The sequence below is a fragment of the Mastomys coucha genome, unplaced genomic scaffold (genome assembly GCF_008632895.1).
Source record: "Mastomys coucha isolate ucsf_1 unplaced genomic scaffold, UCSF_Mcou_1 pScaffold13, whole genome shotgun sequence".
Taxonomy (NCBI): domain Eukaryota; kingdom Metazoa; phylum Chordata; class Mammalia; order Rodentia; family Muridae; genus Mastomys; species Mastomys coucha.
The window spans coordinates 67,680,202-67,707,177 of NW_022196895.1; the positions used below are offsets into that span (position 1 = coordinate 67,680,202).

Genomic DNA, 26,976 nt, shown 5'->3' on the forward strand with positions numbered 1-26,976 from the left:
TTTTCTTAAGTGAGATCCATTTAATCAACATGTTTACACTCTACTATGGCTTTGCTTTCTAACTCTTCCTTATTAATCTTGAGATAATAGAATGTGAGCCATGTTCTCCAGCATTATCATATAACTATAATAATTAGGAAAATAAGAGGCACACTTAGAACTAAAATATCTTTGCAAACTTTACAATGAAATGTGATACTTTAAAGAAGAACTTTCTTTTTTAATTTATTTATTTATTTGCTTTTTTACCTTCATTATTAGTGAAATATAATGAACAATGAAAATTGCTTATATCTACTATATACTATGGGGTGTTTTTATGTATGAAGTACAAATGTGTACATGTAATATGAGAGGATTGCTGTGTCAAGCTTAGTAGCATGTATGTGTGCATTATTTTATGAACATATAAGATCTATCTTATCTTTAATATACTCCTGCCTTTGCATGTCGATATCAGTCTAATTTTTCAGTTTCCCTTCAAAACTGATCCTGTGGGTTTTTACTTCTTTCCTCATACACTGATCAAAATGCCTATATATCTTTCATACACTAATCACTACATAGATTTTGAGAACAAATCTAATTATTTTAAGAAAATTGGGCCTATCAGTAAATGAAAAGCAATAACATATACTTTTAAAGGGCCCACGTGAGTAATACCTGAGTTGGATGACCTCCTCGCCTCGTAACCAGGTGAAGCTTGGCGGAGGATAGCCAGAAACACAGCACTCCAGGACAGCATCTTTTCCTTCAATGGCTATTACGTTGGATGGTCTCTGTAGAAAATACAGCTGCCTATGCAGGCCTGGGTCTGTGGAGAGAAAACACAGGATCATATAATCACATTAAAATTTTTTTATCTTGACTCATACATTTACATCATGAATACGATGTAAAATAATGAAGAATAGCCAGCCATAGTAGTTTACAGCTTTGATCCTAGCACCCCGGAGGCAGAGGCTGGTAGTTTTCTGTGATTTTGAGGCCAACCTAGTCTACATTGTGAATTCTAGAAGAGCCAAAGAAAGACCTTCTCTTTAAAAGTATCATATCTGGGCAAGGACTAAACAAGCTGAAGGGGTTTGCAACCCTATGGGAGAACAACAATATCAACCAACCAGATCCCCCAAATTCTCAGAGACTAAAACCACCAATCAAATAGTACACATGGATGGACCTATGGCTCCAGCTGGATACATAGCAGTCTATTGCCTTATGGGGCATCACTGGGAGGGAAGCCCCTTGGTCCTGTGGAGGCTCAATGACCCAGGGTAGGGGAATGCTAGGGCGCTGAGGCAGGAGTGGATAGGTGGGTTGAGGGAGCATATCTCATAGAGGCAGGAAGAAGGGGAAGGGGTTAGGAGGTTTGTGGAGGGGAAACTGGGAAGGGTGATAACCTTTGAAAGGTAAATAAATAAAATAAAAAAAGAAGAGTGGATAAAAAGAAAAAAATCACATATGAGAATAAAATTAGAAAAGTTGACACATGCAAAGAAGCCTGAAGATAAAATCTCAAAACGGTTTCTCCACTTTCAGAATGTAGACTATTCCTTGCTATTAAGTAATCAAAGTATAAGTCAAATGGCATAAGGTAGATGATGCAAGGTCCTTATTTGAAATCCAGAGTTTATTTATTTACCATTACTGGAGAAACAAACAATAGTTACAGTAACTTGTCTGAACATTATCATCCAAAAATGTTGATTGTTCACATGGTCTGCAACCATCTCTATTGTACTCTTCATGTTTTTTTTAATCACTTCCACATATTGATATATAAATTGAACAGACATAAGAATGATTTTATATAGCATACAAATAGTATATTAGAATATACAATTTTGAGGAGCCATTTCCTGTTTTCCAACTGGGAGTCATGTTTGCTTAAGTTTTCTTCCATGCTTTCTAAAAATATATCAGGTAATGGATTAGTTTTCTATTCATTATCAAATTGTAAAAATCTTTCCAAAGAGCAAACTTGTCCTTACAGCTAAGACCTAGTGTGAATAAAGAATTCAGCCTCCTTCCACTTTATCTCAACATTACTTAGTCTGTATATGTGTTATCCATGTTTTCTAGCATAGATGTGCCACCTAGTGATTCAGGAGCTTCATTCTCAGACTCAGTTGATTAATTCTCACTGACTTTTCATCTCATGGAGGAAGCAGAAGTTCTAAACCTAAGGGTCAACACTAGGGAAATACTCTTCAGAGTGAATCACATCCTTGTTTTCATTATCCGAGTTCCAGGAATAGTGCCTAGGGACTCATCAATCAATTCAATAGCATTATCCTCTAGTCTAATCAATGTCCATCAGAGTTGATTTACTTAAGATCTATTACTAAGTTTCTTCATTCCTATTAAACTCCACACCTCTGTAGGAAAATTTAATCAAGGGTATTTTTACCTTCATGAATTAAGTAGAATTAAGCTGTCAGCAATGCTGCAAACTCAAAAGTAAAATCTGAATGCACAGAAATTGAGATGATGAAATCCCAAATCTAGGACAGAGGTAAGTGGAGAGTCACAAAGTCAGATTACACACAACCATGCCATATAGTGCAGGCTGCTGCTGATCTCATCAGGGGTGACGTGAGAAGAACCTGGAATGCATTTGAGCATGATCATTGTCCTTAGCCAGATTCAACCTCACATTCTTTGGTTGCGGAGCAATAAAACAAGAAAAGGAAATTGCTAGGCTAGTAATTTTCATCTTAAATATTCTGTGCATAAAATTCACACTTTCTCTGTCTTCGCACGTTTGTCTTTGATAGTTTGAACAACATCAATAATCTTCACAATGAAAATATTTAAAGCATTTTTTTCTAAATGTGTTAATTGTCCTGAAACCGATGTTGTAGAAAATACCTCAAATCTTTTGGAAATCACACAGTGGCATATTTCAGTTTCTCTCAAAAGTGACTTTTCAAATAAACAAATGTGGTTCATAAAATAATTGTGCCTAAGGAAAGTATTTTCTGAAATGGTCACATTCCATTGATGTGCATTTATTCATCACTATCCTTGTAAAGGCAGACCATTCAGATGCATCCCTTTATCACTTGTTTCCAGAAATACCATTCATAGATATGCTGCACAAGGCTGCTCTGTCTCACCCTGATGAGATCTGCTCAATTTTATTTTTTACCTAAAAGAAATTCTACTTGAGATACTATACAGGTAAATTATGTACCAACCAAGAAACAAATCTCACAACACAAATTATTGTACTTTCTTTTACCAGAATATACAATTTCCACACAAAATAGTTAATTTTTAATATTTTTAAAATAGTATATTAAAAACTTGAACAAATAAAACAGGGGTCATTTCTCAGTGTCAGGTTCAAATCTTCTGCCACTGTTTTCCCTATCATGAATACCTTATATAATAGTATATTAGTTGTTACTCTTTATAAACCAAAGTTAACACAGTTATTAAATTATCATCATAGTTTAAACTAGGGCTACTTATTTTATATGAGTTTATACAAATGCAGGTCATGTATCCATAATTATAGTATGTAGTTTCTTTACTTATTCATCTTTTCTCAATTAGCCATGCTTCAAATATTAAGGAACAACTAATCATATCATTACTTATATTGCCAATTTTCTTTTGAGAATTAAAATTATTTGCATTTTCTGTGTGCTAAGATTTTAACTGAGCAACATGACAGGTTACAGATGAATTAAATATTATTATTTACATTGGTAACTATTAATCATAATACAATACCTTTTCGATCTAGATTTTTAAACTTATCCTTATAGCCTTAACATTTCTGCATTTTGTAGATGGTACTTATTGTTGGGTAGTATATGGTTGTACCAATATGTCCTGCTTGTTGATTAGTTTTTATAGCTCACTGATTGAGGAACAATTTAGTTCCTTTCAGTGTTTGATGTTTATGAACAAACCTTTGGTATTCCATACAGACTTTGAAGGGCTATTATTTAGGCTTGTTATGTGACAGTTTCACGCACGCACACAATGCACACTGACTGACTACTCTCAGTTCCTAGCCTTCTCCCTTCCCCTCAGTATCTTTGCTATGCCCTCTATATCCGTAAAAATATATTTCTCATGTTTTGTTTGTGACCCACTGAGTTTAATTAGGCCTACCCAATTTTATTTGGACCTCTCCAGTGGAGCCTGGTACACAATAACTCTATACCCCTAGAAGTTATGAATAGCCAAAGTTAGTAATGGCCATGGGCCTCTGAGCCTCCCACTTATATGACTGCATATGGACAGGACATGTCTAGTATGGGATCAGTGCATATAACTGTTATGATCTAAAAATGACAGTAATTATATTGAGTCTAGATGATGGCACTTCATTGTACTTTACCCTAACCTCTGGCTTTTAAGTGCTTCCTGCCTCTCCTCTACAATGTTTCCTAACCTTAAAGGTATAAATGTGTTGTCTACAGATGCATCCAATTCTTCAGAGCAGGACTGGTAAACTGTGAGGTGAAACTCTGTTTAGTTTTGGGGAAAACTCCCAGATTTCTTCCAAAGTTACTGTACAGTCTCTTTGCTCTCACTAACAATGAAGGTTTTTCGGTCAGGAGCTGGCATGATTTCATTCTGTCATCTGTTGTTTCCAAAAGCAGTTCGAGATGCAGAAGAGCATCACATGCTTTGTGGTTGCTGTACATTTCCTTTGAGGAACTGTTTGTTATACCTTTTAGTCCTTCTAATTGGCTTGGTGGATGTGTTTGACCGCTGCTTTTAAATAGTTCATTGTTCATTTTGGAGATAAGTCCTTTTGTGAAGTGTGAGATATGAAAATATTCTCCTGTGACATGGGCTTTCTGATTGTTCATTTAAAACCGCCTTTTAATGGGATATGAGTTTGGAATTTTAAAATATCCATCATATTTTGCCTTTCATTTTTCTAATGTGTGATCTTTGAAAATCCATGATCCCATCCAAGCCCGTGGGAAGTCCTATGGTATTATCTGGAAATCTGAGAGTTTTGTATTTTTATTTAGGCTAAGGATCCATTTCAAGTTCATCTCCTAAAAGGCATTCCAATTGTCCCAACATCCCTTCATGTGATGACTTTTATTTTTAACTTTGATTTCTTCCAATGAAAGAATCTGCTGTGTTTTGGGGGTCTATCTCTGAGAGCTCATTTCTGTTCCTCAGTATAGCACCCTGTTTTCTGTCATTTCCTACTGTGTACCTACTGAAAATGTACTATAAGACCTGAATGTCAGAGAGTGTCCATCTTCTGCCTTCTTGTCTTTTTCCCATTGTACTTACAGTGTAGCCTCTTTCTATAGTAGCCTAAGATTGTGTTTGTTTTTATCCAAAAAACAGCCTTCTGGGATTTAAACCTGTTTCTATATACCTGTAGTTTGACATCATGATACCCATTCAGCTACCAAAGAAAGAATCTTCTAAACTTCTTGGGACAAACAATATGTCACTGATTACCCCGATCCTATTCTAACCAATGTGGGTGCTATTCCTTGTGGCTTCAAAAGCATTGGAATTTGTAATCCCCTATATTTCTTATGTTTTCATTATTCTTTAATGCTTTTTTACAGTCCAATCATTATCCCCTTCCCGGTCTTCCCTTTGACTGTTCCTCATCCCATATCTCCTCCCCTTCCCCCCTTGTCTCCAGAGGATACCCCCATCCCAACCCTATCCCACAAGATCTCCCCACTCCTGGGTCTGCAAGTCTCTCGAGGGTTAGGTGCACCTTCTCTGACTGAGGCCAGACCAGGCAGCCTCTGTTGTATATGTGTCAAGGGCCTTGTATCTGCTGGTTTATGCCGCCTGGTTGGTGGCTCAGTGTCTGAGACATCTCAGGGGCCAGGTTAGTTGAGACTGATGGTCTTCCTATGGGGTCACCCTCTTCCTCAGCTTCTTCCAACATTTCCCTAATTCAGCTACAGGGTGTCCCCAGCTTCTGTCTATTGGTTGGGGGGAGGTATCTGCATCTGACTCAATCAGCTGCTTTTTTTGGCCTCTCAGATGGCAGTCATGCTAGGCTCTAGCATTTAATACAGAACTACTGTTTTAAGTCTCAAATGTATCTCTCTGGATTTCATCTATTAAATGAAGATATTATGGGTGTTCCCTCAAAATCTGATAGGCATTTTCTCAAACAGTGAGTACTTCTCATGCTGGGCAAATGCTTTTCAGCTTAAATATCATCAGCACAAAATAATTGAAGCTCCTCGTGCCTGGAACTGAGTGACTCTGACTCTGTGCTCAGGACTGATGTGCTCTTGTATTACGCTTCGAGCAGAAGGTTGTGTAGTGTAGTTCTGTATCTAGGAGTCTAACTGGAGAAGTGACAGAAACCATGGAGGGCCACGGAGGCCCACGTGACTGACCGAAACCCAATTGTAAGAAGACAATTCCTTTATTTTAATTAATTATTTTATTTACTTACATTCCAAACGTTGCCCCCTCACATTCCATGCTCCTAGAGGTCTTCACCCTATCCCCTGTCCCCTTCGTCTCTGAGAGAGTATCCCCTATACCAGGCATCCCCCTTCGCTCGGGTATAAGCCACCAACCAAAGAAGGCAATCTTAAATGGGCCTCCAAAAGGGGAAGCCCTACGAAACCAGAAGAGGTAACAATTTCTTCCCTGTCTTAAGTCACTACATTTTAGTAGCTATTCTCAAATAGAATAGCATCCGAAATACATGCATAAAAATGAAAGCAAGACACCCTCTCTGAACAATTTCAAATACCCACTGGCCACTCTTGTTACTGTTTTTGTTTAACTTGGGTTATTGTTTTATACTGTTAGGATTATCAGGCCTTCTCCTGAGATAACAACTAAATTCATTATTCCCCCACACACACCATTAAAGCAAAAATTTTTAGAGGAGCATCTGAAAAACCATGCATGCCTACATCTTAAATCTGCAGACAAAAGATGGCTGCTAAGGTTAACTTGTGGGATAGAACTGCAGGTGGTTTTTATTTTCACCTTTAAATTTTCCTGTATTTTTTAAAGGTTTTCAAAATGGCATGTAGTATTTTTAGAGTGAAGAGTTATTTTAAGCTCCACAGTTGCAAGGTATATAGAACTTTTACAAAGAGAAAAAGAATCATAAAAGTTAATGACTAAAACTCCAGGCAAATATTTAAAAGCAAATGAAAGTTCTCCTTCTAAGCTCCATAGTTTTTTTATGAAAAATTCCTTCTGACGTGATCTTGCAATTCTAGATTATAACTCTTGTTATCTAAACAGACTTTAATAAGAGTATGATGGAATTATTAATAATGATAAATGTTATTTGAGTTCTAGCTATATGAGCAATAGCTATTCAAGTCCTAGTAAAACATGTGAGATGTTTTCAAGTGAATTAATGAGCCCACTTTCATTACAGTAAAGGGAGGTCAAGTCGTATTACTGTTATTTATTAAACTGTGCATATACTTTATATAGTTATTTCACATATAAAACATTTTAAGATAAAACTGGAGAGAGTTATATGGTACTAGGTAACAGATTTGGCAAGTTTAGTATAGTAAAAATAAATATTTTCCTCTGACAAATTTTAATGTTGACAATTGTGAGTTACCTTCTGTAATGTAAAACTCATGAATATATACAAAATTACATTATTTGTGATTATAATTTAATTGTAACAATCATAATGTATTTCAATTAAAACCCAGTTTAGTTTTTACTATTGAAAATAAAATGTTGGCAAATTTTTTTTGTTTGTTTGCTTTGGTTTGGTTTCAGTTTTGAGCTGGTCTCCCAGTCCCCAGAGTTGGCATCCTTAGAAACCAAGAGAGTGGTATATAAATAGAGATGCAGAGAATAGTTATTATAAGGTAAGACAAAGTTCTTCCCTGGACTATACAAATGCCATGGAACACAGAACTACACATAGCAACCTAGTACCTTTGACTATTCCTCTTGAGTTCTCTTCCCTTTTCACTTTTTTTTTTTAAATGGAAATTTTGGCCTACTTAAGCTTCATCTGTTATCTGACTTGGAGGGGACTATTCTAAAATCATTAAAAAGAGAATTACATGATAATGTCAACAGAGGATCTAAGTCTGCTCACTATTACTGAGGACTCCAAAGAATCCTCTTAAGGTAACTGAACCTTACAAAATGGGTATTTCATGAATAATGTAATATTCCAACAAAAATTAAAAGGATAACAGTGGTGATTTCTTACATTTGTAAAAAACTTCTTGACTGTGTGGCTTTATTTAAAATAAGCTGGCTTTAAGATGATTTCTTAATTCATACAGTTCTCATGGGTATTTTTGGTTGCGTTTCCTGTAAACAGTCCAGAGGCATGTGAGTTGCCAACTCCACCCCTGAGGATCTCCAACCACATGGCTCTGCCAACAGAACACTGTAATGGTCTTCAAGACTGGACCCAGCCCCTCCAGTAGTAGATGACCAACTTCCACAGCTCCGGACTGAAAAGCCCAAGGTCAAGATTGGACTGTCTGATACTTCTCTCTCCAGTGCTAACATCTCCCCTACACACCCACACCTTACCTGCACCTAGAGTAGAGCTGTAGCTCTTGAGTTTGGTACCCACCCCCCAGCAGACACTTATATTCCCATTCAGAATTTGAACACTTCCATGGAGGAAGACTTTCTCCTCACAGTAGTCAAAGGCAAATTCTGTCAGACTTTTCAGATAATGGTAGAAGTATCCCTTTAACACTATACCAAATCCCAATAACTAGTTTCTTGACAGTTAGTTGTAATGCAGAATCTGACATGATATCAATAAACATTCTGCACTATCATATAAAAATAGGCATCTGGCCCATCTCCTACTTTGAATGAATCATTTATGATTTTGTCTCATCAGTCGATGGTAATTTGGAATAGTATGCTATTCTAGTTAGGACTTCCAACTGTTGACGTGTATCATTATAGAAATAGCCATTTGTTACTATTACCAGCAAACCCATTGAAATGACTCCTAATGTTGGAGAGCTGTCAAAGTACCAGTCAAATCTTCAAGTTTCTAAAATTTCCAATTTTAGCTTAGAAGCTTGAATTTGTTTCTCGGTAGAAAATATTTTTCCTCAAGTGACTCATTCAGGTTTTACACTTTTGATAAAATATCTCACAAGGGTCTGTGTCTGAAAAGATATCAACCCTCCTGCTGTTTGTCTTTTCAAGTCAAGCTAATGTTCATGCCATAAGGGGAACCAACAAAAAATGTAGCTAGTTCTGTGTGGAATCTAAATTATCACAGAAGTGTTTACCGTACAAAGTGTAATGCACTGGGAAATCCTTCATGTGAATTTTCTACATTTGACCAACAGAAGATAAAACCAAACATATAAGACTATCAAGCTTAATAAATATTACTGCTTCATCAAGGGCATTCCTGGTCAGTTGGGGAAAACTCTAACAGAGAGTAGAGCACTAATGTCAGACCTCATGGGTTCCCTCGGAGGACCATAGAAATCCACTGTGGTGGTTTGAATATGCTTGGCCCAGGGAGTGCCACTATTAGGAGGTGTGGTCTTGTTGGAATAGGTGTGGCCTTGTTGGAGGAAGTGTGTCACTGTGGAGGTGGGCAATGTGATCCTACTCCTAATCCACTGAGAGTCTGTCTGCTCCTAGCTGCCTGTGGAACAAGAGGTAGAAATCTCAGCTCCTCCAGAGCCATGCCTACCTGGACACTGCTGTGCTTCCTGCCATGATGATAATGGTCTGAACCTCTGAACCTGTAAGCTAACATCAATAATTGTTGTCCTTTATAAGAGAAGCCTTGGTCATGGTGTCTCTAAACAGCAGTAAAACCCTAACTAAGATATCCACGAAACACTCTTTGACAACCTGCAGAGATAAATCAGAGGAGCAATCATCATGAAGACCCAAGAAGTACATGCCCTATCAGCACAAGAACAGCTTTGCATCTATCAAATAGGAGCTGGTGGTATGTGTTCCCTCTCTCTCTTCCTGTACATCTTTTATATCCCTTTCCTACTGGTTTGCTTTTTCTTCTCCTTTGTCTCATCTTTATGATCCTTATTTTCATCTTATAAAACAGTAAAACATGTCTAATCATTATCATTCAGGAAAGGTCTACTCCTATAGTTATTCCTTGATCCTCTGGAATCATATACTATGACACTCTGCCTGATTGATATACACAGGGGAAAAGTCCCATCAAGTATTACTGGAGCCCCTGATAAAAAGAGGTAGATGAATAGTTTACTAGTGAATTTGGAGAATAGGTAATTTTGAGTGGCATTTTCTGAGATAAAGGGGACTGTCAAGCATTACAATTGAGTCTGAGGCTACTTAGGAAAATTCTTCATTCATAGATTTTTTTCCCTAATATATCAGACCTTTGTTGTTTAGTACCCTTATGGAAAATGCCTAGTTTGACCACATAAGTTATCTGACTGGAGTTGATATTTAGAGTAGAATGAAACTCTCTTATAGTCTTCATATATTATAGAACATGGAGTTAGAGGTTTCGAGAGAAGTAGAAGTGAATGTTCACCCTGTGATGACAGGCTGTCCTTAATGGGACCATTTTCCAGAACCCTTATTTAGGAATTTCACCATTACAGTTATGTGCTGATTCTGAGAAGTAACTGAGGCATAGAAAAATTAAATTATAGATTTTTGGAATCTGTGTCAGCAAGAAAAAAAATGAGTAGTTTTCTCAGCTTAATAACTGTCACTCTGAAAATAACTAGTAATGGTTTTAATTTTCATGTTTTCTGAATGTAAAACCATTTTCCCCATTGTATAGTTTTTGGTGTACTTTATTAATATCAAAGCTGAAAAGATTATTCTGTGCTTTCCAACTGGAACTGAAGAGTCAAACCCACCACTTACAAATTCATTTAACTTGACAGCTTTCTCTATTTGCTTTCCCACCTCCATGTTAGCCTGCCATTCACCTATTGGCTCTGTAGCCACTGCCCTCGTCAGCTTCTGCTGCTCTGCATCTCTCTAACACCATCAGGCATATGCAATGGAATAAGCTCAGAGTGAAATTTTCCATGGAACTCCTCCCAACTCACTGTTTGTATTTTTAGATTTTGTAAAACCAACCTAATCTTGATAGGTCATAAAAACCAGAAATTATTTAATAACAAGAAAAATTAAAAATTTCCAGGTGGTAGTGGGACACACTTTAATCGCAGCACTCTGGGGTGAGGGGGAGGGGTATCCTTATGAGCTCGGAGCCAGACTTTTCTACAAAGTGAGTTCCAGGATAGGCAAGGATACACACCACACATACACACACACACACACACACACACACACACACACACATGCGCATGCACACACACACACATGCACACACATACACACACACACATGCGCATGCACACACACATGCGCGTGCATACACACATGCGCATGCATACACACACACATACACACATATACACACATATACACACACATACACACCACACACACATGCATGCACACATACACACACGTATGCACGCGCACACACACCCACATACAAACACACACACACATACACACACACAAACCTGTCCGTATGGGATGAAAATTTAAAACTTTAAAATTAATATAAACTAAACCTTTTCATCTGGCTGTATACTGGCGAGCTTTGAACAGAGAGGAAACCAGAAGCCACTTCTCAGGAGTTGTTCTTCACTCCGGGATTCTACCATTGTCTTGTCTTATTTATACTAATTTGGTACTAAAAATGACATCCTTTCTGTAAATATTCCTATATCTGTTCAAATTTCCTCTTACTTTTTCCATGAACACGCCCTCACTGCTATTTGTGGTTAGATCTAGAAGAAAGAGAAATCTATTCTTGTCACAACAGTATGGCTGAGTCCCTTCTGTCTCTCGGGGAAATTTTGGTTCAATCATTACTGAAGCAGGTCTGAAGGAAGTGATTTTTCTTTTTCAGAACGGTTCAATTTTCTTTTAAATCTGACTTTAGAATTACAAATATGCCATTACGATATGCAAAAGTTAATTTAAAGAATCAAAAATCTTCATAATTCATGTGTGTGTGTGTGTGTGTGTGTGTGTGTGTGTGTGTGTGTGAGAGAGAGAGAGAAGGCACACTGGAAACTCTCCAGCAGAGTAATGTGGTTTTTATTTCAATACTTTTTTTTAATAGTTTTAGTTTCACCTAAAACTGTCTTGGTTCTTTGCTATTTATACTATGTTAAGGTAATAAAGGCAAAACTGTTATATTTAATAAACAGAATATGCTTTTATTTTTCCAAGAAGTAATTAGTATTAAACCATGTGGAAAAGGCAAGTATTCTGATGATTTCAGGTTTTTTTTTCCTGACACTTGCACTGATAAATGACAGTTTTCTTTTTCATATACCCTCATGTCTGGATTCGAAAAGACTGCCTGTTACTACATCATTGGAGTTGAAGATGCGTTTCGCTCTTTATACTAGGGAGAACACAGAAGTCCTTCTGTTCATGAAACACACATCCCTCCATTTGGAGGCCTATCAAAAGAAGGTTATTTTTGTTTTTTACCTTTTGGAATATAGTAACTCTTCATAGAGTGGAAGCCAGAAGAATATAAAAAAATCAATAATAATATTCACCATCAATGAAAAAGAAGAAACAATAATGCATTCGATGATGGGATGACCGTTGTGTGGCATGAGCGTGGGCAGATGGGGTTGTAATATATACTCCCCTAGCATTTTCGTTTTCAAATAGGAATTGTGGATCTCTTACCCCAATTGTGATAAAAGACAGACTCAAGGGCAGAGATGCTCATTTACCTATAGTAATTAACTTCATAATACTAACATGCTAAATATTGTTGCAATTGATATGATTTAAATCTACTTTTTAGATTTGTTTACATATTGCATACTTTCCATGAATGTGCACATGTGCACAACACATAGCCCTAGTTCTGTGTGCATTGGATACCTTAGAACTGGAGTAACAGACAGTTGGGGACCAAAATGTAGGTACTGCAACATGAACTTAACCTTCTATGTGAGCAACAAGTGCTATTAACAATAGAGACGCTTCTTCAGCCTCCAAAAGGATTTTGATCAACCCCATTGAATAGCGGCTTTCTCAGTTGTCTCACATCCATTAAGATGTGACCTTTTCTCCTCACATGCCCACGCATTCCTGAGCCCTTGAGCCCAGTTTCCCATAGATGGTAGCTCCTATATGGTAAGAGGCCACATAATTTCTTGGTGACAATGACAGTCACTCAATCATTGATCTTGGGAATTTTCTAGTAATATAAACTGAAAAGGGGATTTTTATTAACCTAAACATAGAAAAAATTCCTCATATTCTGACTCTTTTATCAATAATTATTGCATGATTGAAATTGTCATGCAGGTTCTAAAAACTGGAGTTTCTATGGCAAACTGGAACTCTTAAATCCTTGAAAGGCAGGGTTGGGGCTGAACATGGAATAAAATAATAAATTTTATCCTAAGCAGTGAAGACATTTGCAAAGTCAGGTCACATCTTACCTCTCCTCAGTACAGAAATGAGCAAAAGAAATTAGTGTTGTTTGAATTGCTAATGGATTTTGAAGAACAAATACTAGCAATCACATTTTTCTTTTCATTCTCATTTAAACCAATGTGGCTTATTTAGTACGGCAGAAGATGGAGAGGCATGGGTTGAAATCATAGAGTAATGAGATACTGGAGAGAAAGTGCTTTCATATATCTGTGGCTTAAGTATAAAAAAGAGAGAAGACTAGACAAGTTACAGATATTTAACTTCCAGGCTGCTTGTATACCCCTAATCAAAACAAGGTAAATAATCAGGAAAATAATCTTCCCATGAGAATCAAATAATTTAGTATTGAGGAAGCTTCTAAAATGCGAGAATAATTACAGTATCTGCTGAGAACTACAAAATGTATTTGGCCTGTCAAATTTAATCTTTACAATCATTCTACAAACTATATCCTATCTCTATCTTTGTTCCACAAGATAATGCTTTAAATTATGTAATTTGTTCTAAATTGTACAAGTAGGATGAATGAAACCAAGATCCGTGCTTAGTTTGATGTTAAGATCCATGTCCTTAATCATTTTTCATAATAACATATTGGGATACTAACTCAGTCTGTGCCAAATCTAGGGAAATGGATGTGGCAGTCCATATTCAGGCCCTTTCATCCAGTTGAGATAAATTATGGTTTGTAGAAAATCTGTACTACATGTAGCTTAATATAATGTACTAACATAATTCATTCTCTCCTAAAAATATATATATGAAAGGAACACAGGTAATATTTTCATTCATTTTTTTAAATCTTCAAAAGGCCACATGTCCTGTTTATAGCCTCATGTCAGTAACAGTACATTCAAAAGTATTCTTCACAAAAAAATTAAATGGAGTGGAAAATACTTTACTTCAGGTAACATGAAGTATAAGAAAAAAATATTTAGTGTTAGATGGCTCATACTTGTAATTTGCTTCCATGTTCCTTTTTCCCTGGGTTATATTTATGTCAGAATATACAATCCTAAGCACTTGCAAATATTCCCAGCCACAGACAAATGTGATTTCCAACTATTTTCACATTTCTCTTTCTTCAGTTTTCCCATCCCTGTTTTTGTGATGGGGTAATAATAGAACTGGGCTATAATTCAAGGAATTGTGTGCCTCATGGCTTAAATTCAAAGCTAGAAATGTGTTCAGTTAGGAAGGGACTTTTGCTGAAAGATTAAGTAGGCTGAAAGCAAGACCTGTTGTACCAATCACTTAGCCAAGTTATTGGTACAAAGAAAATGTTTTAGAAAGAAATTAAGCACTGCTCCATTGAGTGCATAACTGTTAAGAAAGCAAAACATTGTTCTGCTGATATGGAATAGACTGGAGAGAAGATCAATCCAGGCATGAAATTCCTTTAAGTCAAACCCTAATCTAGATAAGTCCCCAATCTTCATTCCATTCTGTTGAAGTGGGCAACATAAGAAAGCTTCAGAAGAAAATCTGAAGCTAGAACTGGTTGATTCATGAAGTATAAGAAATGAGGCAGTTCTATTTCGAAAGTATAAATTTGTTGCTTATTCTTTGAACCCTAGGATGTAGAACAGATGTTCTATTACTCACAGGAAACAATAATCTCATTAAATTGGTTGTCAGTGTCCATGATCACTGCCAATGATGAGTAGTGTTTTGTAAAGAGTTGTTTCTTTGTGTGTCAGTGAATAGTGGATCTCAACAAATAACAACAAATAATAATATGAATGATGTAGCAATTAATCCAGCTGAGACAGTTGAGGAAGCTGACTATACAAACAGCTGACTTCCAATATATGCCAACAGCCTTCTCTTGAAATAAGCTGATACCTAGGAATTTCATAGCTAGAGAAAAATGTCAGTTCCTTGACTTCAAAACTTCAAAGGTCAGTTTGTTTCATGGGTCTAGTGCTAATGTAAGTAGTAACTAAGTTAAGACTGATGCTCATTCACAGTTGTGAAAATCTGCTTGAGGCCATTTAATTATCATATATCTTTCTACTCTGCATTGGCTCTCAAAGTACAACAAAAATAGGGTGACAGAACAATTGGCTTGTGGCACATATTGTGTAATATTTAAGCCCAGCATTGATATCTGCACATGTATCATAAAAGAAACAATTCTTGACAAAATGCTGCTCCTTACTGGCAGTATTTTTAGTCACTGAAGAGCAGATAAATGACATTATAGTTTCATGTTCTGCATCCCAAGGTTCAAAGATTCATTTATGTCCAAATCTTATTATTTGAGAAATACATTTGATAATGTTATTTCTTTTATACAGAGTGATTCTTCTGGTGATATGTACAAGGAATGTTGAAAGAATAACGAGAATGAATTTTTTGGTGAAGATTCACTATTATAAATTCCATTAGGAATGTTTATGATTAGTGGAAGGTCATAAGATTAACATAAATAGGATCATGAAGGAAGTTAACTACAACGATAACAGATAATGTTGAGGCGTCCTGTATTTGTAAAGATGTAGTTACTTCAGATGTGGAAGGAGCACTAAAAGAGCTAGAAGCAGCAGAGGATCTTGAAGATGTGAATGAATTTCTATAGAGTCTTAACAGAATGAACGACAGAAGACTGGGTTTTATGGATAAGCACAGGAGACAAATCATGAAACAGGAAGGTGTTGTGGTTATTTTCGTATGAAAATAAGTTCATGGATATGATGTCAACTTAGTGGATAAAGCAGTGACTGAGTTTCAAAGATTGGCTCTGGTTCTAATAGGAGGTCCACAGTGGGCAAAATGCTACTAAGCATTAGGCCCTGCTACAGCAGCAAACCTCAGCCATGTCTTATTTTAAGGTCTTGTTAAAGCTACTCAGATCTTCAGCAGCCTCCACCATGATCAGTCAGCAGTGGCAGAATCTAAAGAATCAGATGATTCTCAACTTGTTTTCTTTGTGTGTGTGACAAAACTCTTGCTATTCCCCTCTGGCTAGCCAGCTGCTCACTCTGTTGTCCAAAGTGGCTGAAAGTTACCATCCCACTGCATCACCTTTCCAACTTCAGAGATTTCAATTTGTAACACTATAACGCATTAATACAGTATACATATATATATATATATATATATATATATATATATATATATATCTCACATTTGTTGTTTTGAGGACATAATACAATTGGATACTTTCATAAATTATACAATAGTGTATTTACACTATTATACTAGAACACAAAAATATTTATATGTTTTGTGAGAGTCACATTATTTCAGTGGTCTGGAACAGCACCTGGGAATTCTTTCTATGAAAACCTGTAATTATTTTTTTAATAAAAGGGTAGTTTATTCAAATATAATGTTGAAAATAATATTGTCTTCTTAAAGATCTTGTGAAATTATCTGTTCTATGCTCACAAATAAAAATTTAAAAAAACATACCCAAACTATATTTGAAATAAAATTAAACATTATAACAAAAAATAGAATAAATTTTCAACAAACCCCAGAAAGTTAATACCTCTCGGTCTCTAGAGAACATAGCATCCTTTGACTATCACTAAGTTAAAAAAAAAAAAAAAAGCAGTAGATTGAATTATCAAGTGGCTAATTCAATTAGATAATTAAGAAACCTGATACAGGAATTCCAGTGCCTGGACCAGTTCTTTTTGTCAATTTACCGCTCAAAACAGATTTATAATTTAGTAGCCCACTCTCTGGCTTGGCATTCATAGGTGATGAGCCACGAATAAAGTTAATTTTACATCCACAATCGCTGGCAGCTTCAATCTATCGTATAGTTCCCATTACGTATGCTGTTTGGAAACATCACAACCTGTACTGCTTCAGTTGATGCTTTAAAAAAAAAGTGTATTAAAGCTGTTCACTATTAATTTACTCTATCAAAAACATATGACTACTCATATGGAAAAACTCAATTTGTCTTAAATCACTAATCAACAAATTAAATTTGTTACCAGTTTTCCTACCATTGAAAGAAATAATTATTTTCACATGGAAAAGATGAAATACCATGGAAAACCTCTCTTGAATTACATCACCAATGTTATCTATAACAACCATCTTCTCTGAAGCCCAGGCTTACTAAATATGTAAGACATGACCACACAGTCCTGTCTCTACTCAGATCCCCCTTCCCAGGTTCTGTCTGAACCACAATGGCACCTCAGCCCTCCTAAGTCACAACCCCTGCCCTTAACAGTATCAAGATCATCTCCATTTCGTAATTCATCCTGATGCCACCATGGCAGTAGCTCCTGGTCAGTTCTCTGCAAGATGACCATGATGATTGCTACCTACCTTTCTACCCAGTGTAACTTCCTCTGGTCTGCCTCCTGCCACCATCATTTCTGTTTTCTAATCCCCTCAAGCAGAATCTCTGAAACTTCTCAGTCTCGGGCTCCTCTTGCTCCTTCTCTATAGTGGCCATAGCTAAAGGCCACCTGATCATCACAACAGGGAATGGCGTTTCTCCCATACACGGTGAGGGAGCATTCTCACTGTGCTGTCCACAGTGTGATCTACTTGCTTTATGGGTTTTCTTTCCAGGATTCTATCAACTATCAATTATTTTGTAACCAAAGGTTGCAAATGTGGGAATTAGTCAAAATGGTGTGGGATGCAGTTGTTATAAACTCAAACTTGTCACTCTTAATTACTTATTTTTTATTAGATATTTTTATTTACATTTCAAATGTCATACCCTTTCCGCTTTTCCCCTCCAAAAGACACCCCTATTCCCTCCCTCCCCCTGATCACCAACCCACCTTCTCCTGCTTCCTGGCCCTGGCATTCCCCTACACTGGGGCAAGTGCCTCTCCTCCCATTGATGACTGACTAGGCCATCCTCTGCTACATATGCAGCTGAAGCCATGAGTCTCTCCATGTGTACTCTTTGGTTGGTGGTTTAGTCCTTGGAAGCTCTGAGGGTACTAGTTAGTTCATATTATTATTCCTCCTTTGGAGCTGCAAGCGCATTCAGCTCCTTGGGTCCTTTCTCTAGCTCCATCATTGGAAATTGAACAGAGCCTAGTTATCTGAGGATATTTATGACCTGGAATATGTTCCATGAGTTGGAATAAGTTTATAAACTTAAAGTTATTTAGAATTAGATAAACTCCGTAGACATATACATGGAAATTGACTATGGTTGGAATGTGACAGAGATTTCTAACATAATAATTGGGAAGTTGAGGCAAGAACATCCAAAATTAAAGGGCTGGGTGAGTAAAATTCTATCCAGGGCAACTTAGTGAGACCCTGTCTCAAAGTATAAAAAAGCAAGAAGGGGTAGGGTTTCCAATCAATGCTATAACCCTTACTCTAGATGTCGGAAGCTCTAGGTTTACTCCCAAGAATTGCAAAGACAATAAACAAACAAACAAATAAATAAATCAAAATACTTTACTAAATAATGCTAATAAATGTGCTGGTGAAGTTTTAAAATTTCACTTTGGCACTAATGAAATATATTACTTAACCAGCATAGGACTTTAGGTATTACAGAAAAATATTTTTAATGATTTATGCTTCTAATATTGTTTTTACTTTCTTTTTCTTTTGTTGGTTGGTTTGGTTTTTTTGTTTGTTTGTTTGTTTGTTTGTTTGAGGCATCTTATTCTGTATCCCAAGCTGACCTGGAATTCATTACATAGGCTAGTCAATTCTCAAACACGTGAACATATTTCTGCCTCAGTTTACAAAGTGTATCCACTACACGTACAAGCTATCCCAGCATGCAGCTGCAGTTTCTATGCTACTAATTCATGCTAATCACATTATAAGTTTCTATTTTACTGGCCATACCATTTTAAATTAAATTAGAGTTAGAATAGAAGTGCACACTATGTATATGTAACAATTAGTGCTTCAAGCTGGTGCTTCTGGAAAATGGAAACTGACTCAGGAAAAATAACAAGATGTTAAAAATCTGAGAAGCATAATTAGCAACTCAGGCATTAAGGATAATGCTTTACTCATTCTCTTATATAATCTTATAACTTTGGTGGATTTTTGTGTTTTACATCTAAAGAAACAGAAAAACTTGGGAACAAATGAATCAAACAGAACTTGTCTTAAACAGACCATTACAGTGCAAACACAGACTCGGTCAAGTATGATCTCGTGTGTGTGTGTGTGTGTGTGTGTGTGTGTGTGTGTGTGTGTGTGTATGTGTCGTTATGTGTGTATGTGTGTTAGCTCTTATAATTTTTGGAATTTTATGATTGAATATTTGAATTAACAAGAATTTAAATAAAATACCTTACATTATTTCAACTTTTCCTTGAGAATATCTTTTGTATTTATTGAAACTAAAATCTTCCATCATATGTGCCTGACCACAGTTTTTCCTCTCTCCACTTTTCCCAACTCTCCTTTCCCTCTCCTACCACCCATATCTATTCCCCCTCCATTTCCTCTTCAGAAAAGAACAAGCCTCCAACTCCTTCAATGGGTATTTTCTTCTCCCTTTTAAGAAGGAACTAAGGATCCTCACTTTGGTCTTCCTTCTTCTTGAGTTTCTTATGGTTTGTGGTTTGTATTTTGGGTATTCTGATCTTCTAGGCTAATATCCACTTATCAGAGAATGCATACCATGGGTGATCTTTTGTGATTGGGTTACCTCACTAAGGATAATATTCTCCAGGTCCATCCATTTCCCCAAGAATTTCATAACTTCGTTGTTTGTAATGGCTGAGTAGTACTCTGTTGTGTAGATGTACCACAATTTCTGTATCCATTCCTCTGCTGAGGGACATCTGGGTCCAGTTTCTGGCTATTATAAATAAGGCTTCTATGAACATAGTGGAGCATGTGTCCTTCTTACATGTTGGAGCATCTTCTGAGTATATGCCCAGGAGTGGTATAGTTGGGTCCTCAGGTAGTACTATATCCAATTTCCGGAGGAACCACCAAACTGATTTCCAGAGTAGTTGTACCAGTTTGCAATCCCACCAGCAATGAAGGAGTGCTCCTCTTTCTCCACAAGCTCACCAGCATCTGCTGTCACCTGAGTTTTTTATCCTAGCCATGCTGACTGGTGTGAAGTGGAATCTCAGGGTTGTTTTGATTTACATTTCCCTGATGACTAAGGATGTTGAACATTTCCTTAGGTGCTTCTCAGCCATTCGGTATTAATCAGTTGAAAATTCTTTGCTTAGCTCTGTAGCCCATTTTTTAACAGGGTTATTTGGTTCTCTGGATTCTAACTTTTTGAGTTCTTTGTATATATTGGATATTAGCCCTCTATCAGATATAGGATTGGTAAAAATCTTTTCCCATTTTATTGGTTGTCATGTTGTCCTATTGACAGAATCTTTTGCCTTACAGAAGCTTTGCAATATTATGAAGTCCCGTTTGTCAATTCTTGATCATAGAGCATAAGCTATTGGTGTTCTGTTAAGGAAACTTTCCCCTGTGCCTATATGCTCGAGACTCTTCCCCACTTTCTTTTCTATTAGTTTGAGTGTATCTGGTTTTATGTGGAGGTCCTTAATCCACTTGGACGTGAGCTTTGTACAATGAGATAGGATATCAATTAGCCTTCTTCTACATGCTAACTGCCAGTTGAGCTAGCACCATCTGTTGAAAATGCTGTCTTTTTTCCACTGGATGGTTTTAGCTCCTTTGTCAAAGATCAAAGGGCCATAGGTTTGTGGGTTCATTTCTAGGTCTTCAATTCTATTCCATTGAACTACTTGCCTGTTGCTGTACCAATATCATGCAGTTTTTATCATAATTGCTTTGTAGTACAGCTTAAGGTCTGGGATGGTGATTTTACCAGAGGTTCCTTAATTGTTGAGAATAGTTTTGGCTCAATCATAAAATCTCGACACTATTGTGGATGCCAACAAGTGCCGGATGACAGGAGCCTGAGATAGCTGTCTCCTGAGAGGCTCTGACAGTACCCGACTAATACAAAAGTAGAGGCTCACAGCCATCCATTGGACTGAGTACAAGGTCCCCAATGAAGGAGCTAAAGAAAGGGCCCAAGGAGCTGAAGGGTTTGCAGCCCCTTAGGAGGAACAATAATATGAACTAACTAGTACCCTCAGAGCTCCCAGGGACTAAAACTCCAACCAAAGAGTACACATAGAGGGACTCATGGCTCCAGCAGCATGTGTATAGCAGAGGATAACCAAGCCGGTCATCAATGGGAGAAGAGGACCTTGGCCCTGTGAAGGTTCTATGCCCCAGTGTAGGGGAATGCCAGGACCAGTAAGCAGGAGAAGGTGGGTTGGTGAGCAGAGGGACAGGGGAGGGAACAGGGGATTGTTTTAGTTTTTTAAATTTTTTTCTTTTTTAATTTTATTTTATTTTTATTTTTATTTTTGTCGTTTTTTTTTTTTTTTGAGGGAAACCTGGGAAAGGAGATATTGTAAATAAGAAAACAAAAACAATAAATAAAAAGAAAAAAAAACAATCCTCCAAGGGACAATAGCCAAACAGGGCAAAACAAGATACAATCAGACCAGGCAAATCTCTCCTTATGGAGGCTACACTAGGCAACCCAACAGGAGGAAGAAAGTCTCAAGAGATGCCAAAGGAGCCAGAGAAAGGCTGGCTCCCAGTGTTAGAACCTCCACAGAACACCAAGCTAAAAGCCATAACTTACATGCTTACTGTGTGACACAATCGTTTCCATCTCTCCCTCCAACTCTTTTCATATCACCTCAACACATGGCCTTACTTCACTTTAATTTTCATTCTAATGAGAAATATCTTCATCTCTCCAAGGTACACTGATATCTTCTTTTTATGAATCAGAATAACAATGTGACTTTAAATAAATCTCCACACATTTCAATTACAATACAGTCTACAGGGTGAACAAATAAAGTCCAATACCAATTTAATGTCTGTTTTGCATTTTCTATTTAAAATTAAAAAATTGATTAATTCGTTGTGATTCCTTAATATTACTGGAAATAGGCTCCTCTGTCATATGGAGATAATCAAGCATATTCTTGTCAATACTTTAAATATGACTTGTTTTGGCTCCCTAGCTGATGATTCAGTATATACATTATTTATGACATAGAAATATGAATATTTAACTTGGGGGTATGAAATTGGTTCCTAAATAAATCTGAGCACGTGTTACTAATAAAGGCTCCATTATCGCTCCAAGGTGGATGGAAGGTAAAATTGAGCAATATGTGCACACAGAAGTCAGTTTCTATGTCATTAATGGAGCATAGAAGACACAAGGAAATGAGAACAATGTTTTAAACTTGCCTTCTTTACCACCCTGAGTAAACTTCACCTGAATTGCTAGTTTTACTTTTACAAAGATTTATATTGTCTGTATGTAAAATATATATGATAACTATAAACAACTAAGAGTGTAGGATGGACACTAGCATCTACCATTTGAAGAGCAGTTTATTCAAATGCCTCATGACTTACTGTGATTCATGAAAGTATGTATAGGATTGCCTGACAAACTATGAGTGTAGATACTATAGGAATATATGATAGTATCAGCCCCTGGAAGACAGTGATATAGACATAGCTAATCAAACTCTGGCTACTTAGAAGAAGGTAATGAAATGGCCAGAGTCATAGAGATTTACTTGAGAAGAAGAAAAAAGAATGAAAGATGGAAAGGATCAAAATTCTGTATCATAACATTAATCCCATTTTGTCATAATTACTTGTATGTTTATATTAACCCAGAACTCTTAACATTCCAGGACCTGTGTCAGTTTTAATTAATGTTAGATCCCCCATACACAGTACAGTGCATTTAAGAAATTATTGTACCAAAGTTTGAATAGATATTCGTTTTAAGTATTAATCTAAGGATGACATTCAACCTCACAAATTCTTTCACTTTTATAAATAGGAACGATACCTGTCTTTTAGACTGTAGTCAGAAGAAAGTGAAAAACATGAGAATTGCTTATAATGGGCTTTTGGCAAAAATATGAAATAAACATATATGAATAAAAGAATAAATGAGAAAATTAATGATGCTAAGCATATTTATATTTTTCAAAACCATGTAGTAGTATACAAAAACTTAAGATCAGCTTTTTTCCACATATAGTATAATAGCAAAAAATTTAATAAAACAAACAAACAAAAACTTCAGTAAGCAATTCAGAATATAAAATCCTTAGAAAATATCTGTTCAAGGAAAATCATATTGTGTTGTGGAGAACACCATAAATATTGAAATACCTGATAGAATTCTAACTTCTGCTTCATTTCCTGTTCTTGTGCTGGCTGGATTCCGAGCTGAGCATCGGTAGACTCCACTGTCTCCTGGTTGAAGTCGGCTGATCTGCAATGCTCCAGAGGGCAAGATGACCACACGGGAGTCTCCAGGGATTGGGTTGAGGTCTTGTTGATTTTTCTGCCAGTGTATTGTTGGCATGGGTTCCCCAATGACTTCACACTTAAGTAATACTGTATCTCCCAGGAAGGCTGTTATAGATTCTGTTTGGGAAAGGAACCTCAATGGTCCTAAAAGAAAGAGAATGAAGAAAGGATTAAAGTCTTTCAAACAAAGCACAATAATTACCAGTATCTGTTGTTCTTTGTGACACACAGTATTCCAGAAGGTATACTCTCACGTTTTGTTTAGTCTTCTAAGTATACCACATATTGTAACATATCAAGCAGGACAAGTGAATTATTTCAATTAGTTAGGAAGGTAATATTGGCGCTGATCTCTAGGAGCCACTTCATTTACCATATCTCTGGGATATCAAAAAGCTCATGTAAATAATCTAGATAGCATTAAATAATGAGTCTAATTTTAACAAATGAGGAAATTGTACTTTGAAAATTAAAGTCTGATGTGCAGGTTAATGGTGGTCTTATTTGTCAGTGTTGCAAATGTGTACTTGCTATTATAAATCGAAATGCTATCCAGTACCAGTTACCTACACTGGACAAATGTCTATGGAGTTATGGTGACTTTTGAAGAACTGATTATGTAGTATGAGTTGACACAATTTCAAGGATGAAAAGATAGTTTCACTTCGAATTATAACAACCATTGGTAGATTGACGGTTTAATGTGAATACTTACCAATATTTCCCTGGTGTGGTTACAGTATGGCAAAGAAAATCCTCACAATAAAGGTAGAGTAGCTTGTATTTCTAGCTTGTGTGGACCACATATACATATAAATCATTTCACATTGTGTTTCATTTCCTGGTCTAGGTAGTAAAACAGTAGCTAATCCATGTGACCACTCTCATGTTCTCATAAAATCCCATGTGAAATGGCTGGGTCATGGAGTAGAATAGAAATGAAGGGGATAAGTGACCGAACGCAATGGAGTAAAGCATGGTGAGTGAAAGCCTCCAGTTTGATGCTTCATTAGAGAAGAGTAGGATATGCTATGGTCTTGGCTTCCTGAGAGTTCTACAAACAAGAATACATCAGACTTACAAGAGAATCTTTGTATTATTTGGTGACTCCAAACACACCTGTATGGATTGTGTCATTTTTTATAAAGCACTAGAAATTTTTTCCCCAGGCTAATTGAACCTAATAACTTTCATTTTTTAATTCTTTGATTCAGTTATCACAGATTCATTGTTATATTTTGATATCCCCTTAATCTTAGTGATACTGTTTTCATTTTAGGTACATGTTACAATCACATTTTGTTAACTCATTAGTCTGGGCTTCATTAGATTTTACTAATTATATTTAATGGTATTTTAATGTTGATAAATGCATCTTAATTAAATTAGAATTTTCCATATCTGGGATTAAATCATGTCATACAGTTTTTACTAATTCCAATCAGCATTGTATCCATGACAAGTTCTACTGTGATCCACTTTCACTACTAATGATTTGAACTTAGGTTTTATTCCCTTAAACATTTTATTTTCATAAACTGAGAAAAAGTAAGGTGAGAACAGAATATCAAAGGTAAATGGACTGGGTTAAAGATAATTTAACATGAGAAGCAATAAGAGTTATTATAGTGATGCTTCAGGCCTAAGTCCAGGGAGAACTTCATGCCTACCTCAAATGATAGGGGTTGGAATCATAAGATAATGGAATAAATGATACATAAAGTTATTTCATCAGTTCATATGGAATAGGAATACATTGCTGAAGAATACCATTGTTATATCGCTGTCTGAAGTTCTTGAAATCTTGGAGATATAATCCTGTGGAAATGCAATGTTCTTTAAAATGAATGATTAGTGCAAGATCATGTAGACACTTTCTATTAACTAGTCAGTTGAAATGTGTGCCACGCACACAGGTTATAAAACTACCTATCTGCTTCACAAATTTAACACTCTGGAATTTGGACCTATGGAATCTCCTAGACCAACACTATAGAGTTATTTCAGGAGGGCACTTCAAAAAGCTACTCTTTCAATCAAAATAGCTCATCCATAAATATAGTAGACCTGCCCAGAGTGTTTGGGAAAACAAAAGGTATCCATTAATTTGCTCCTAGTTTCATGGCTCAGTCTTTCTTTGTTTATAGTAAAGTTTTGTATGAATTTTAGAGAAAAAAGATACAACATATAACTTGCTATTAAGTAAGTGGATTTAAACAGTGAAACCAAAGAGCAGGTGCTATAGTAGGACCATTACAATACAATGGTTTATGTCAGGAAGCAAGTTTCTGACCTACTTAATAGCATGCTTTCTTGTCTTCATTGTTAGAATTTATCTTATGCTTAAGGAAAAAGTTATGAATAATTATGTATATATTAAGTTTATAAAATAATATAGTTCATTAATGTATGCTAGAATTTAATGTATTAGGTAAACTGAAAATATATCTGGATACCTTCACATGTAACTGCATTACATGAAACATGGTACTGCATTAGGTATAGACACTGTACAGATTCAAAACCACTGTGTTCCATCTGATTATCAGTGAGATTAAGTTTTGCTAGATTATTAAACATTTGCTATTTATATTTTGATAGTGTGTAATATGATATATATTTATAATATCAAATGTAAATATATTTGATATTTTAATATTTGATAAGGTATTAAAATAGTGCTAGAAAAGAGAATGTAGACAAGTCATTCAATTTGATATTCAATAATTGTTTTCCTTTCTCAACCTTATCTGGATGGCATATTGGTATAATGAGACAATGGAATTGGGCTTCTAGTGTACAAAGTACTGTACAACATTGTACTCTGAACTGACAGACAAACACTATGAGAAATTTAAAAGGCTTGGGAACTGACATGAGTGCCTCAGTTCAGAGATTGAGTCAGTCACCTGTAGGTTGAGCTGTCATAAGCACTCTCAACAAACTCACTGGTCCACCACTGCTGTCACTTGTTTGGTGGGTGCCAGTGGTGGGTAAATTGTAATGCCTTACCTCTCCCCACGCAAAATCATAAAACACATAGTTATTTCATATCCACTGCCATACTGATGTCAGATTTTAAGTAAGAGAAACAGCAAAGACCATGTTGGTTTCAATGCCTTGTACCATGGGTTCTGTAGTAGAAATGCATTCATCCTTAAAGTTAACAGTGTAGCATAGGAAACCTTCAAATGA

At 36.3% G+C, this 26,976-nt stretch overlaps 1 protein-coding gene across 2 annotated transcripts in view; it reads right to left on the bottom strand.

Moving 5' to 3' along the window:
- Dcc (DCC netrin 1 receptor) overlaps positions 1–26,976 on the bottom strand; it is a 1,081,061-nt gene that overhangs the window by 542,222 nt on the left and 511,863 nt on the right. For both annotated transcript variants that reach the window (XM_031365997.1, XM_031365996.1), the window contains exons 3-4: positions 23,641–23,925; positions 664–814 (exon numbers count right to left, since the gene is read on the bottom strand). In XM_031365997.1, coding sequence (XP_031221857.1) covers positions 664–814; positions 23,641–23,925 — 436 coding nt within the window. The remainder of the gene's footprint in view (positions 1–663; positions 815–23,640; positions 23,926–26,976) is intronic.